Source organism: Hemitrygon akajei, chromosome 5 (genome assembly GCF_048418815.1).
Source record: "Hemitrygon akajei chromosome 5, sHemAka1.3, whole genome shotgun sequence".
NCBI lineage: Eukaryota > Metazoa > Chordata > Chondrichthyes > Myliobatiformes > Dasyatidae > Hemitrygon > Hemitrygon akajei.
Window position 1 is genome coordinate 138,777,317 of NC_133128.1, and position 15,518 is coordinate 138,792,834.

The following is a 15,518-nucleotide window of genomic DNA, read 5'->3' on the forward strand; positions in this document are numbered from 1 at the left end:
ACTCGGTGGTAGTACAGAAACAGGCAGAATTCCGGGCGCCGCCATTCAGCTGATTATTTATGTAACAGATTTTCCCCCAAGCCATCGGACTACCAACCTACTGACCTCTGCTGTGCCTATTGTTTCGTTTATTATTTATTGTAATGCCTGCACTGTTCTGTGTACTTTATGCAGTCCTGGGTAGGTCTGTAGTCTAGTGTAGTTTTTGTGTTGGTTTACGTGGTTCAGTGTAGTTTTTGTATTGTTCATGTAGCACCACGGACTTGAAAAACATTGTCTCGTTTTTACTGTGTACTGTACCAGCAGTTATGGTCGAAACAACAATAAAAAGCAACTTGTCTTGACTTCATGTTGCTGTTTCTGGAACCTTCCTTTTGAATGTAAATAATTTTGAGTGATCTGAGCCTATATTTAAAAAATATAAAAATGCTAATTGTTTTCCTCCCATCTTTAATTGATCAGAAACTACCTCCATTTCCATTTTGAACTACCCTTTTAGAGTTTCACTTGTTTCAGCATCAACTTAGGCAGACAAGTCATAAACCATATATCACCTTCAGGTTAGACTCTGCAAAGCAGACAGGATCAGTGCCAATAAGCCTGACCAAAGGCAATGGTTTATTTTGTTTGAAATTGTTCTGCAAATCTCTCTTTTGTATGCTTGCAGATGGAATGAATTGGATTAGATAGATTTAGTGGTTCGTTGTATTTGTCCTAAGGGCATAAACTTTCTCTGATCATTTATTTTGATTTGTTATAAAATAGAATTGATTGTCATATGACACCTCAGCATTGTGGAAGTTTTATTGCATGAAGAATGGGCAGGTGGCACAGCCTGGCTAAACCAGACATTTTGATCTTTACCAAACTTCAGTGCTCTTTTATTTCCCTCAACCCCCCCCCCCCCACCCCCCCACACACACACACACACAAGAAAATCCCATTGGCCCTTTGTGGAAATTTTGGGAGGGTTGCAGAAGACTGGAAAATGGCCAGTGGGATTCTCCTGTTCAAAAACAGAGGAAGACAGAAGGTGGGGAATGAGGGGCCAGTTTAATGTCTTTTGTTAGCAAGATGAGAGAGTCATCAATCAAAGGGAGTTGCTAATCATATAGGAAAGCTCAATATAATCAACCTTGTCAATATGGTTTTATGAAATATATGCTCAAATTCTTTAAGAATGAGGCAGGAATATTTGATGGAGGGAAACCTGTAGATGTGATGTAAGTTACTTGACAAGAGGCTGATTCATAAAAGCCCAAGATATTGGAGGAAGTGTGTTAGCATGGGTCGAAAAACAGTTGCTGGAGGGTGTAACAAGTGTAAGGATCAGTTCTTGGCTCTCGATTGTTTAATGCCTGAAAGAAAATGAATCTCAGCCGTAGTATGTGGTGACGTATACATACTTCAATAATACATTTACTTTGAACTTTGAATTTAATTTCTTAGTGGGGGGGAATAAAATGTAAGGTTTCCAAGTGTGCTGCTGATATTATGAAATAGTGGAGCGCATGTTCTGATCAGGGCATTAATTTGCACAATAGGATATAGATAATTTGAGTGATTAAACTAAAGTTTAATCCTAATTAATTTTATCTGAATTAAAGTACTTTTATCTCAATTAAATAAAAAAAGTTTAAACTAAACCTGGCAATTTAAGTTTAATATGGAGGAGTGAGAGGTTTTGTGCTTTGATTAGAGGCATTAAAAAGAAGGTTACAAAGTTCAGAGAGATTTCGGTGTTCAAGTGCATGAATGTCAAAAAGACAAATTCATTAAGTAGTTAAGGCAAACAGCATTTTGGTCTTTATTGCAAAGGGGTTAGATTTTAAAACTAGGGAATTTTAATAACAATTGTGTGGAGTGTTGGTGACATTACACCTGAAATACTGTACACAGATCTAGTCTTTTCTATTCAAAGGAAAGGAAGCAGCATTGAAAGCAGTCTAAAAGAAGTTCACAAGAAAAAATCCCAGGATGAGAGTGTTGTCTTGTTGAAAGAGACTAGACAGTGTAGGGCTGCATTTTTTGGAGTTTAGAAGAATGAGAAATTACCCTATTCAAATGTAAAAAATCTCAAGGGGATTGACAGAATAGATGCTGAGGTATTTCCACTGCTGGGAGAGTCACGATCAAAGGAAACGGGCTACCAAGTAAGGGGTTGGTCTTTTTTTTCTCAAAAGATAGTGAATTTCTAGAATTCCCTTTCTCACCTGCCCCACCTCACCTCCATTCCCTCCTCCCCCAGTCATGCCATAACTTATACTTAAAGTGGGTTTAGATAAATATTTGAAAGATCTATGAATGGAGAGTTATGGGCAATTGGCACAAAAGAGTAGTTGAGGCCAGCATAGATCAGCCGTGACCATATTGAATGGTAGGGCATGACTGAGGGCTTAGTGGCTTACTATTTCCTTGTGCTGTTGTAAAAGGGAGCAAGTTATCTTCATATAATGTTATAATACTGCAATTTACATGCATAAAATGAATTGAACTTGTGGAATTCCCCAGCTATTTGGCTCACATTTGAGACTGTGGATGATTAATAATTTTCAACTCTGTTATTACAAACATAAATGAGGGGTTAAGGTAGATGAATATGCAATTATCCATTCTGCAGCCTCGTCAAAGGCTGTTTACCTGATTCTACGAATTTGGTTTCCTTGTGTTTAATTAGACAAATATCTAGAGTTCCTGGTCTGATTCCAGGTTCTAATTTGAAACTCTAGTAGCATTCCAGTTGATCTTGGCTACTTTGAGTGACCCAGGCTGAGTTTTTGCAAGACACAAAATGCCGGAGGAACTCAGCAGGTCAGGCAGCATCTGTTGAGAGGAATAAACAGAGCAGTAGTACATGCTGGCAGGTGATAGGTAAAACCAGATAAGGGGGAATGTGGGTGGGCAGGGGAGGGGAGATGAAGTAAGAAGCTGGGAGGTGATAGGTGGAAAAGTTAAAGGGCTGAAGAAAGGAGAATCTGACAGGAGTGTGGACCATGGGATAAAGGGAAGGAGGAGGGGCACCAGAGGGAGGTGGTGGACAGGTGGGGAGAAAAGAAGGGGTAATAGCAGAGCTAGAATGGTAAAAGAGAGAAGAGGGAGGGGAGAGAAATTACTGGAAACTGGAGAAATTGATGTTCTTGCTATCAGGTTGAATGTTGAAGGAATATGAAGTGTTGCTCCCCCAACCTGAGTGTGTCCTCACTGTGGCAGTGGAGGAAGCTATGTACTGAAATGTCAGAATCAGAATCAGGTTTCATATCACCGGCATACGTCGTGAAATTTGTTAACTTAGCAGCAGTAGTTCAATGCAATGCATGATAATATAGGGAAAAATAAGTATATCAATTACAGTAAGTGTGGGTATGTACAAATTTCATGACATAAGATGGTGATATTAAACCTGATTCTCTGTGTGTGTGTGTGTGTGTGTGTGTGTGTGTGTGTGTGTGTGTGTGTGTGTGTGTGTGTGTGTGTGTGTGTGTGTGTGTGTGTGTGTATGTATGTATGTGCATGTGTGTGTATGTGTGTACAGACACACACACACACATACACTCACACACTATACTGAATAGTTAAAAATAGTGCAAAAACAGAAATGATAAAGTGAGGTAGTGTTCATGGGTTTGATGTCCATTTAGAAATCAAATGGCAGAGAGCAAGAAGCTATACCTGTATATCTGAATTGCTGAGTGTGAGCCTTCAGGCTTCTGTACCTCCTTCCTGATGGTAACAATGAGAAAAAGACATGTCCTGGGTGATGGGGGTCCTGAATAATGGATGCTGCCTTTCTGAGGCATTGCTCCTTGAAGATGTCTTGGATATTATGGAGACTAGTATCCATGATGGAGCTGACTAATTTTACAACATTCTGTTGCTTCTTTTTGATCATGTGCAATAGCAACCCCCCACCACCATACCAGACGGTGATGTAGCTTATCAGAATATTCACCACAGTACATCTGTAGAAGTGTTTTGAGTGCTTTAGGTGACAAACAAATCTTCTCAAGCTCTTAATGAGACATAGCTGCTGTCTTGCCTTCTTTATAGCTGAATCGATATGTTGGGACCAGGTTAGATCCTCAGATAGCTTGACGCCCAGGAGCTTGAAATTGCTCATTCTTTCCACTTCTAATCCCTCTCTGAAATTAGTTCATGTTCCCTCATCCTATCCTTTCCGAAGTCCACAATCAGTTCTTTGGTTTTACTGACGTTAGGTGCAAGGTTATTGCTGCGACACCACTCAACTAGCTGGTATATCTCGCTCCTGCCTGGGGCGTCTTCAGTGCAAACTCAATGTGGCGCAGTTCGAAATTGGAATGGGAGGTAAAATTAAAATGGGTGAATTTCCTTGAAAAGAAATTCGGTTTGACTTTCTATGAACAAAAAAAAATCATAATAATTTGAATAGGAGAGAACTGTTTTCAGTTATTCTTGAAATTAGAACTGTTGTCTGCAATTGGAGTAAAGGGGTGTCTGAGATGACTGAGTGGAAAGAATGCAGTTAATAAGAGAGTGTACTTGGTTCTTAAACAAAATGAATATCAAAGGCACTGGTTAAGCTTGTTAAACCCATGGTTAGCTTTTAAAGTGAGCTTTATTTACAGTAATAGTAATTTGAGATGTTTGAAGTATGTGTCTCTGTAAGAGTGGGAAGGCTTTCCTGTAATGAACTCCGATTAGGCTCCATTTAGAATACTGTGCTCATTTCTGGATAGTGTGTTGGAGGAAATTCAGTGCAAATTGACCAGAATTACTCCAAAGCCTAAAGATTAAATTATGAAAGCACTTTTCCTGGATAGTCTGAATGGGATGTTTTGCACATTTAAAGGATATGGCAAGATTGATGGAAATTATTTTGTCTTGTGGGTAAGTCCAGAATAAGCATAACTATAAAAGGGAGCTGGCTACTCTGGTGATGGCTGGAAATATCTTCACAGAACTTAACTTACTTTTTCCAAAAATACAGTTGTTGTTGTTGGGGGTCATTGTACAATTCTGCAAGTGAAATTAATTGAGTGTTCCTGGGTGAAAGTATGGAGACCTTGAAGACTAGTGGGTGGGGTTAAGATACAGTGAGCCATGATTTAATTGAGGGGCTTGTGCTGAATGGCCATGTTTGAGTAGAAAAGATGTGCCACCAAATATAGGCCAGTGTAAATGCACAGATTTTTTATCAAATGTTCACATTATAAATAAATACAGGCAGAATAGGGGTGAAAGAATGAATGCCATGTTCTTAATCCTGTGGAGTGCAGGGGTAAATTGAATGGTGTACATGCATTGAACTGCATTTGCCTGTGTACATGTGGACTAGCCGGGAGTATTTGTGTACTTCACTTATACTTGTGGCAGATGTTTACTTAGCAATTGATCATTTGTCCTGGCAGTCATTCTAAATACAAAAGTTCAAATTATATTTTATACAACCCTCATTAATAATAATTCTTCCATTGGAAATAAACATGCTGCTGCTGTTCTAGAAAGCTGTAGGACGGTGTTGCATTAACACAATGCAAGCTAATTCAAGCTGTGAATCCAGACTTCCCTTTTTTCCTAATATCTTGCCATTTTCCCTTGACCTAATCATCTACACCCAAAGATCTTGAAATCAATGGCTACAGAAATTAGGTGCATTGGATTTTGGTAAATCACAGCAGATAACAAAACTATCTTGTTTTACTTGAAGAAAGATTAGGAGATTAAAAACAAGAAATTATAGACCAGTTAGCCTGATCTTTCATTAGGAAAATACTGGAATCCATTATTAAGGAAGTAGTAACTGAGAATATGGAGATATCTTTTAAAAAAAAGTAATTATGATTAATTAAAAACATGAGGGAGCTTAATAAATGTTAAATGAAAACAAAATAATTTGGAAGTAAAATTTGTTTCCCTTTTGCCTTCTAAGCTAGAATATGACTAAAGTCAATGGTGGGGGATGGTGGTCTCTGGTCTCATACCAATCCTTGCTATTGGAGGGCTTTGGAGGTAACTGCTTTCCCGTCCAGTGTAATTCTCAATGTGACTAGATTGTTTAGCTGTGAAATGTTGCGACAATTTGTGCTTTCAAATCTATCAAGTCCGGGGCTTGCAGAGTGCAATCCAGAAGTGAAAGATCATCAAGCTGCTATTTTGGGTTTCTCTTGCTCATTTCTTCTCCCTTCTCCCCTCTCCCCACTCCCACCCACCTACCTGGCAGGAGCAAAGAATATTGGGAATGGCAAGGATAGAGTGCCACGGGAAGGTTGTGGGAAGGTGGCAGAGGAGTGCCAGGGTGGGGGAAGGGGGTGGCATGGGTGCAAACTCACCCAGCCCTAAGACACCAGGCAAGGTCATTTAATTCCAAACAATTGATTAATTGATCATTACAAAATGTCCCTCTGGTGCTCCCCGTTCTCTCCCCTTTCCCTTCCTCTTGTCCCAACCATTACTCCCCTCTCCCTGCCTCCTTTCCACTCTCTGTCCACAGTAGAGACTCATTTTTTTGTGGCAACAGCATAGTGCATCACATAAAATTACTACAGTACTGTGCACAAGTCTTGGGCACCCTACCTATGTATATGTGCCTAAGACTTATGCACAGTATTTTTTAGACTGCCTGAACTTGCTAAGTATTTCCAGCATTTTGTGTAATCTATACTAACAATTAATTATTGCTCCTGAGATGTCACTGTGAGCAAAATAGATTTTGCTCTCCTTTGGTAAATCAGTGACTACATTCTAAAAATGCTTGAGCAGAAAACAAAATGCTGTCAGTCCAGATGAAGGTTTCGACCTGAAGCCCATTTCCCTCCACAAGTGCCATGAGATCCACTGAGTTCCTTAAGCATTTTGATTTTTGCTCCAGATTCCAGCATCTGTAGTCTCTCGTGTTTTCAAACAAATGCTTCATTGGGTGTAGGTTGCTTGGGCATGGCAGTGAAGGGTGCTTCAGAAATTCACATTTCTTCGACCATCATGGTGGTCAATGTTAATACAGTTATGATCAAACAGAACTTTAGATAAATAAGCTTCTGATGATGTTTGAGGTGTAAATATATAATATGCCAAAATTTCTTACAATGCCCTCGGAACAATATTATGCTGTTTTTGCCTCTCAGTTTTTGGAAGGATATTAATCATGACTCATTATCTCATAAGAATTGCCTCTCCAACACTACAGTACTTTGAAGTTCCATTGAGAATGCTACTTCAAACTAATACTGAGGATCATGGGCATTACAGTGGCGGTTCTGTTTCTGAAACTAATTAGAGGCTTACTACTGGACAACGTGTTGAATGTGGACATAGTCTCTGTAATAGCCCCCACAGTAGGATATCTAAGTGGCTCTCCCTGTTTAGTTGCAAAAATAATTGTAAAAGTATGAAATTTTCCATTGGGAGAGCAAAAAATTGGGAGTACTGATACTTTATTGGGAATACAACCACCTGGGAGTACTGATACTTTATAGAAATTATTGCGATGATGGAGTGATTCAAAAAAAGATTGACAAATATCACAACTGTAATGAAATACTTATCAAGAAAGGATGAACGTTCACCTGAAAGCTAAGAGATAGATATCTTTCAAAAATCAAAACATTGTGAGCATATAGTTTCCATTTGTGGGAAAGAACAAAATTAGATTGATAATCAGCAAGAATAGGAGAGTCCAAGGGAATTTATTTATCCATAAAGTTATGAGAATATGTAAATCATTAAGTTGAAGTAATTAGAGTAGATACATGGAAGAGGAATCTAGATAGGCAGGACAGCGTTGTGCTAATAGTTGAAGAATGGGGTTAAGTTTGTTGATCATAAATACCACCTTGAAGTATTGGTGTCAAATGCCTTTGTGCTGTATATTGTAAGAAATGAAAATTTCTCTGGACTGAATTTTTTTAATGCAAAGCTTGAACGTAACTGTACACGATTGTTGGTTTTCGCAGCATTTTGCTAATATTCTGTCTTCAAAATGACAAAAACATGATATTCTTAACTAAATAGTGATATTTTGGTATTTTGAAAGGTTGTAATGAAATACTTGTGCTTTTCTATTAGTCCTGTTAAATGAAATACTTGAGTTTTATTTGTGTTCTTCCTTTGTCTGTCCTGTGCATTGCTTCTCTGTTCACGTATAGGTGCTTTAATTTGGTAAATTTGTTTATTATCACATGTACTGAGGTACAGTGACAAACTTTGTTTTGAATGCCATCCATACTGATTTTTTTTTATCACATCATTACATTGAGGTAGTATGAGGGAAAAAGAAAACAGAATGCAGAATATAGTATCACAATTTGCGTTTTCACCATTCTTTCATGGTCTCTCCTGCAAGCCTACTAAAGTAAAAGATCTGGAGACCATTCAGTTATAATACTTAACCAAGTAACTCCAGGTTCAGAACTGGATCTAGATCAAGCTGGAAGAGGGTTGGAAACCATTGAGGTTATTAATACAATTTGTGAATGGCAATTTCAAATGAAAAACAAAAGACAATGTTCTCCTTAAAACAGGAGTGAGAGATTGTATAGGTCCTTAAATTGAATAATTCTGAGAGATAGGGTCACTCTTTTGACATTTTGCTCTAATGATCTTCTGAACCTCAAGGAGACTAAGCATGATCTTGTTCTATTAAAACGTTATCCCATTGTGGTTGACTCCCAGTAGCTTTAAATAAGGGCGGAATAGTAGGAATGGATATGATCCACGTGAATGATTCATATGCCATTAATCTGACTGCCTATTTGTTCAATAGGGGTCCTGAGGACACATGTTTCGAAGGTGGTGTGTTTCCAGCGATACTAAGTTTTCCACATGATTACCCACTGAGTCCACCAAAAATGCGTTTCACAGGAGAAATGTTTCATCCAAATGGTAAGCAATTGTTTTTACATGATCCAATGGCTTCTGCTTATTACTAGGAAAAGTTCACTGAACTCTTTCTTGTTTAAGCAGGAATCTATGCAATGGGACGATTTAATAAATTAGGACATTCATGTATGCTGTGGATTTTTTCAAAGAGGCTTCCTTTTATATTTGATCATTGATTTATTGCTACAGTTTACCCCGATGGAAGAGTTTGCATCTCAATTCTACATGCGCCGGGTGACGACCCTATGGGATATGAAAGCAGTGCAGAGCGATGGAGTCCTGTTCAGAGTGTTGAGAAGATTCTCCTGTCTGTTGTCAGCATGCTGGCAGGTAGAGCTCTAGTGGCTACGGTATTAAACGTGATCAGAGAGAGCATCACACGTTGTTTCTAGATAATTTATGTGATTTTGAATTTATAAAATGATTTTCTCCTCAGATGTCAATCTCTTCTTCATATCTAGCATTATAATTTAGCTGTCCTTTGCCAGCCTTTTTTCCTTGGAAACTTTCAGCCATCTCTGTCCTCCATTACCTCTCCCAAATCCTTGAATAAAGTTCAAATTAAATTTATTAACAAAACACATACATGTCACCATATACAACCCTGAGATTCATTTTCATGTGGGCATATTCAGTAAATCCATAATAGAATAATAACCATAGCAGACTACATCAACATTGGTGTTCAACCAATGTGCAAAAGACAACAAACTCTGCTAATACCAAAAAAAATGAAGAAATAATAAAAATAATATATAAATAAATAAGCAATAAGTATCATGAACATGAGATGAAGAGTCATGTTCATTATTGTGGGAACGTTTTAGTGATGGGGCTAGTGAAGTTATCCCCTTTGGGTTAAGATCCTGATGATTGAGGTAATAACTGTTCCTGAGCCTGGTGGCATGAGTCCTGAGATTCCTGTACCACCACCTTGATGGCAGCAGTGAGAGAGAGCATGACCTGGGTGGTGAGGATCTTTGATGATGTATGCTGCTTTTCTGTGACAGCATTTGGTGTAGCTATGTTCAGTGACGGGGAGGATTTTACCCGTGATGGACTGGGCTGTTTCCAATACTCTTTGTAGGATTTTCCGTTCGATGGCATTAGTGTTTCTGTACCAGGCTGTGATGCAGCTAGTCTATATACTCTCCACCACGTATCTATAGAAGTTTGTCAAAATTTTAGATATCATGCTGAATCTTTGCAAAATCCTAATGAAGTAGAGGTGCTGTCATGCTTTCTTCGTGATTGCACTTGCATGCTGGGCCCAGAACAAGTTCTCTGAAATAATACCGTGGAATTTAAAGTTGATGGCCCTCTCTACCTCTGATCCTCTGATGAGGACTGGCTCATAGACCTCTGGTTTCTTCCTCCTGAAGTCAATAATCAGCTCCTTGGTCTTACTGACATTGAGTAAGAAGTTATTGTTATGGCACCACTCACCTGATTTTCAATCTCCCTGCTATATGCTAAAATTCATCACCCCCTTCGATTCGGCCTATGACAGTGGTGAAATTAGCAGACTTGAATTTGACCAACCATTGGAGCTGTGCTTAGCACATAGCCTGAGCTGATGGAGATTGTGGAGGAGATGCTGTTGCCAATCCAAAATGACTGGGGTCTGCATGTGAGGAAATTGAAGATCCAATTGCACAAGGAAGTATTGAGGTCAAGATTTTGGATCCTATTGATTAGTTTTGAGAGGATGATAGTAAAGAGCATCCTAATGTATGCATATTTGCTGTCCAGATATGCTTGCACTGGCCCTTTGAACTGTTAGTCCCAAGTTTGTTTTCCTCCTTTTCCTCCCTCTCCACTCTGTTTGTCCAGTACCCATGCAAACTTGACTTTTCAAGTATGTATCCAATTTTCAATTCAAAGTTATTACTGAACCTACTTCTTTCATCCTTTCAGTTATCAGTATATTCCGGATCACAACTAGCTCACTACCAACCCTTCCATAGACTGTTAGTGCCCTCTATCAAACCCATTCATGAGTTTCAATAGGTATATTTAATGTCAGAGAAATGTATACAATATACAAAACACAAACTACACTGCAGATGCTGTGGTCAAATCAACACGTACAAACAAGCTGGATGAACTTACAAACAAGCGAGCAGTCAACGGATGCTGTCCGACCTGCTGAGTTCATCCGGCTTGTTTATACAATATATACAACCTGAAATTCTTTTTTTTTAACCTGAAAATGAGTTTAAGTAAGTCTGTTAAATCTCTTCATGGCCATTTTGCAACTAGATCTCCCCCCTACACTATGCAATGTCATGCTATGTCATCTTTCCTAAAGTCAGGTGATCAAAACAATGCAACACCTCAGCTTTGATCTCTATTGACAGTATAAAGATATACTTGTTTCTTTGTTTTTTGTATACTATACAGTCACCTTTCTAGATGTGCAATTGTTATAATTTTATTCATTTTACATTACTTCTAACCTTTCTTCCCCCCCCCCCCCCCCACCCACACAGAGCCGAATGATGAAAGTGGGGCCAATGTGGATGCTTCGAAGATGTGGCGAGATGACCGGGTACAGTTCTGCAAAATTGCCCAGCAAACTGTGCGAAAATCCCTTGGACTGTGATTAGAAAGACCTTCAATTGTCTGGGGATCGTCTGCAATATTTAATGGTTCTTTGCACAATGCAGTTTATTTTCTGCTATGCATATCAGAGGATAAAGTTAAGATCATCCTTTTTTCTTTGGTGTTAGGACTTACTTGGCCTCCTGTTAAAACTTCACGAAACTGAGTAGCTTTTATTCCTGAAATAGTGTTGTTTTGTCTTCCATTTTGGATGCAGGTAGTTTGAATTTACTTTGAACTGGAGGTAAAAATAACTGCTGCAAAAAAAAAATTGGTAACATGAGTTTTGTTTCTCCTAAATATTGCTGTAAATGGAGAAGGTATGATATTTCTGTTGGACACCTCTGCTCAATCCTGGAGACAGTGATGGGAACCAATTTGCTTCCTACTGTTTGATTAATCTGAATGCAGGCAATTTCAGATGTAGGAACAAACTGGATTTGTTTCCTCATATGAAGGAAGACTTCAAGTTTCTCTTGCCTGTTAGTGATGAGTGAGGTATGGTTTGACATTAGTAGCAATGGGATATAATTTACCCCATGTGATGATTCTATTCTCCTGTTCCCATCCAGAATTTGCACAAAAAGTTAAACCGTCTAGTGGTTTTTAAGATGGATCTTTTCATGGTGAAAAATATATTTGCGCAAGAGAGCTTTATGAAATTAAACGCATGAAACTACATGAAACAGCAAATATTTGGTGTAAATCCCCTAAAAACACCAATGCCATTTCTAGTACTTCTTTTACTACCAGCAGAGAAATCTGATGATGTGGAGGTATCTGCTTCCACTGGGTGTGGACGATGTAAGTGCGTGCGTGTGTGTGCGCACACATACACATGCATTCTGATGTGTTTAATGAATATTATGCTCTGCATGAAACAACTGTGCTTCTACTTCATATCCTTGACAAGACTTAGACAATACTCAGGCAAGTCCCATTCATGTCACAGAAGTACCACACAATCGGAGAATGTAACCATTCAGTGTGGCATTACTGAATGTCTACCATCAACATCCTGAAGTGACCATTAACCAGAAACTGCACTGGACTAGAACTGAAATCCTGACTACAAGTCAGAGGCTCATATCCTATACTGATAGACTTGGCCAACACCCCAAATTATTTTGGCCATCTTTAAGATGCAATTTGGAACCAAGATGAAATGCACTCTACTTGGATGGTGGTAGTTACAAAGCTGAAGTAGCTTGATAGAGCAGCCCACAGATTCACACCGCGTCCACCACCCCAAACATTCCTTCCTTCCATTAGTTGTGCACAATGACACACACCATCTTTAAAATGCTGTGTTGCTTATTCAAATTGCTCAATAGTACTCCACCAATGGGAGCAGACACATAGGAATGTCATCACCTGCAGGTTCCCCTCCAAACTGCACGCTGTCCTCTCAGAAGTATTAAGCCATTCCATCATCTCTGAGTCAAACTGGAATTTCTACCCTAACAACATAGTGGGAGTATCTTGCCTAGAGGGACTACAATGGTTGAGAAGATGAATCTTTCTCAAGGGGAATGATGGCCTTGCCACTAAGGCCCACATTGTGAAAAATGCATTTTAGAAAATTGCTTAATGCTGTTTCCCACTTCCTCCTAGAAGTAACAACATGCCTACCTTACTACGTAATAAAGAAGTTTCATTGGATAACTGAATGTTGTTGGTTGTATTCCGAATCTCATTTTTGAGAAGATGTGCCTCACTGTCACTTTCTCAATTCGATAGCAAATTGTTTTGATACTCTCTTCACAAACCACAACTAATTCTGAATACCTAGATTTTTTCTGTATGTTTCTTCCATTTGATGTGTATACTGTGGTCATTTGGTAGTGTACCATTTGTTCCATTAGAGCAGCCTGTAATAGAAAGATGGAGTAACTATTTTACTCTAACACTGGGTCTTTAGAGGTAAAAGACTTTTGTTTTAAAAGCAAAGGCAACAAGCATGCCGTCATGTGCTTGGAATAGCTTCCAGGCAGTGCTGATGCTGGTTCTGAATTATCTAACGTACAAGTGACTGGTAGGTATGGGACCACTCTCCAATCCCCAATCTGACTCCCAACACAAGTTGTATAGAATTACAGGTAGGTTGTAGCATTAACACATCGCGGCCCTTCATATTTCATCTCTCCCTATAGCCTTCTGATGATCATGTCCTGCAAATTCATGTACAACTTAATTAAATGCAACTGTGCTCCTCTTCTCAACTGCATAAGATAGCATGTTGTCCATTTTGGATAAAGGAAATTCTTGTTATAATTAGTGTGCCATGACATTCTGCAGTTGGCCTAAGGCACGCTGAACCTGAATGAAGTGAGCTTCATTCTGCAACTTAACTGTCTCATTATTTCAGATCTGTATGTCTTCTATTTCTCTGGTAGTGAAATCTGTGCCCTTGATGACCTAAAACATCATAGCAATAATTATTTTGTGTCGGTGCTGACATTTAAAGCTTTTACTCTTTTCTTATTTTCAGAGGCCACTTAGGCAGCACTTGGGCTTACTTGGCTGAGCAGTTGAAAAATAATGAATGCACAAGTGGTATGCGATTCAGAGATTGAAATATCAGGCAATCATTGTCGGAATTCCAGTATCAGAAAGTAATAGAATGACCACAATTTACAGCTCAGCTTCAATGATGCTGATAATTACTTGGAATAACATTAACAGCTGCAACCTGTAGACTGAGATTCATAGCATAGATTGATGGAACAGGCATTTGAATCTGCAGATTTAATGGTTTAGGATTGTGATTACATTTTGCTCTCCATAGTTCTGTGACTGATCCAAGTTGTAATGTTTTTTTTAGGATTAATAAGTGGATCTCTACAGTTATGCTTGATATATTCTGGAACCTTTATTCAGGTCAGTTGATGGAATTAAAGAGTATTGATGCAAGCTGGCTTTGTATAGTTCCAACAAAAAAAGGTTCTCCACTACAAATTCCAGGTGTTCAGTGGGCTACATTATATGTTATTACCTTCGTGCTTGACTTCTTGTTTCACAGAAACAAGTCCTCTGAAAACGTGGACCACTTCCATATCTCTGAAGCCACCTTTCAATGACAATGGACGTCAGAGATCTAAATTCACCATTGCTTCAAATTGGCAACAGCCTTTGGTTGATTTCAGGAAAAGGAAATCTGAAGACCAGGGCTTCAGATGTGGCACAAAATGCACAGTACAGTGAGCTCAAGGATTTATGTCTTATGTATTTCTGAGATGTGGATTATGCATAGCAGACACGTCAAGGCACTGGAAAATTACCTCCAGTGTCTCCAAGTCTCTACCAAAACCTCTCAAATTCACTAGAAGGATATGCAAATCAACTTCTGTATTCTTTCCCAGGCCAACTTCCACTGCATCATCTTGCAAGTCTTGAACTCAATTCCCTAACTAATGAAGGCCAAAACACCATAAGCTACGTAACCACCATATCAACTCGTATGGCAACTTTGAGGGATCTATGAATGTGGACCCCAAGATCATTCTGATCCCCCAAACTGCTAAGAATCCTACCATTAACCCTTTACTCTGCTGCCTTGAAGTTTGACTTTCTTTGGAAAATCCTACAAAAAGTAGTGGTTTCGGCACAGTTTGTCATGGGTAAAGCCCTGTCAACCATTGAGCACATCTACATGAAATGCTGTCATAGGAAAGCAGCATCCATCAGCAGCGGTCCCACCACACAGGACGTGCTCTCTTCTCGCTGCTGCCATTGAGACAAAGGTACAAGAGCCTCAGGACTTGCACTACCAGGCTGAGGAACAGTTACTACCCTTCAACCATCAGGCTCTTGAACAAAAAGGAATAACTTTACTTGCACCATCATTGAAAGGCTCCCACTTTCAAGGACCCTTCATTTCATGTTATTGATATTTATTGCTATTTATTTATATTTACACTTCCACAGTTTGACTCTGGTTGAATGCTCAAGTTCAGCGGTCTTTCATTGGTTTTCCTGTAGTTACTATTCTGTAGATTTGTTGAGTATGCCCATAAGAAAATAAATCTCAGGGTTGTATATGGTGATATTTATGTATTTTG

General features: G+C 39.0%; 1 protein-coding gene across 3 annotated transcripts in view; it reads left to right on the forward strand.

Moving 5' to 3' along the window:
- Window positions 1-13,122, forward strand: part of ube2g2 (ubiquitin-conjugating enzyme E2G 2 (UBC7 homolog, yeast)) — a 53,862-nt gene extending 40,740 nt beyond the window's left edge. For all 3 annotated transcript variants that reach the window (XM_073046637.1, XM_073046638.1, XM_073046639.1), the window contains exons 4-6: window positions 8,738-8,856; window positions 9,043-9,183; window positions 11,346-13,122. In XM_073046637.1, the coding sequence (XP_072902738.1) occupies window positions 8,738-8,856; window positions 9,043-9,183; window positions 11,346-11,458 (373 nt within the window). In that variant the 3' untranslated portion in view covers window positions 11,459-13,122. The remainder of the gene's footprint in view (window positions 1-8,737; window positions 8,857-9,042; window positions 9,184-11,345) is intronic.
- Window positions 13,123-15,518: the final 2,396 nt, after the last annotated feature.